Source organism: Trichechus manatus, unplaced genomic scaffold (assembly GCF_000243295.1).
Source record: "Trichechus manatus latirostris isolate Lorelei unplaced genomic scaffold, TriManLat1.0 scaffold00315, whole genome shotgun sequence".
NCBI classification, from domain to species: domain Eukaryota; kingdom Metazoa; phylum Chordata; class Mammalia; order Sirenia; family Trichechidae; genus Trichechus; species Trichechus manatus.
In genome coordinates, this window is record NW_004444251.1 from 314,131 (window position 1) to 314,717 (window position 587).

Below are 587 nucleotides of genomic sequence, written 5' to 3' on the forward strand. Positions count from 1 at the left end.
CCATGTTCGTAACAAATACAGATTTCAAATGAAAATTTAAGGCTCTACAAATTATAACAAAAACTTCAAGACACTTAAAAAAAAAAAACCAGTTGCCATGGTGCTGATTCCGACTTGTGGAGAGCCCAGGTGCTTCTGACTAGAACTGCTCCATAGGGTTTTCAACGGCTGTGAGCTTTCAGACGTAGATCATCAAGCCTTTCTTCCAAGGCACCTCTAGGTGGATTCGAACTGCCAGTCTTTAGGTTAGTAGCTGAGCGCTTAACTGTTTGCGCCAGCCAGGGACTCCCTTCAAGACATGAAGGTGATATAATTTTCAGTGGTGATGTCACTCTCACAGAAGTGGGAGATATGTTTGATCAGAAAATCAAACTTTACATTTTCTTTCTGCTGTCATAGTTGCCACTCAAGCAAGCCACAGAAAAGTCGGGAAAGAGGACAAAGCTCACCTGTGGAGTGGACCATTAGCGCAAGTCTTTTAAGATGCCTTGTCGATCGGTAGATCGTGTTATAGCCTCGGTTCCTTACTTTGCTGTGGTGATACTGGATGTAGCGTTCAAGGAGCACATGCAGGATCCACAAAATAA

The 587-nt window shown here is 43.3% G+C and overlaps 1 protein-coding gene across 1 annotated transcript in view; it reads right to left on the reverse strand.

Moving 5' to 3' along the window:
* LOC101341804 (transmembrane protein 192) overlaps positions 1 to 587 on the reverse strand; it is a 32,468-nt gene that overhangs the window by 21,571 nt on the left and 10,310 nt on the right. Inside the window, exon 3 of the mRNA XM_023725467.1 lies at positions 450 to 580. Within this exon, the coding sequence (XP_023581235.1) occupies positions 450 to 580 (131 nt within the window). The remainder of the gene's footprint in view (positions 1 to 449; positions 581 to 587) is intronic.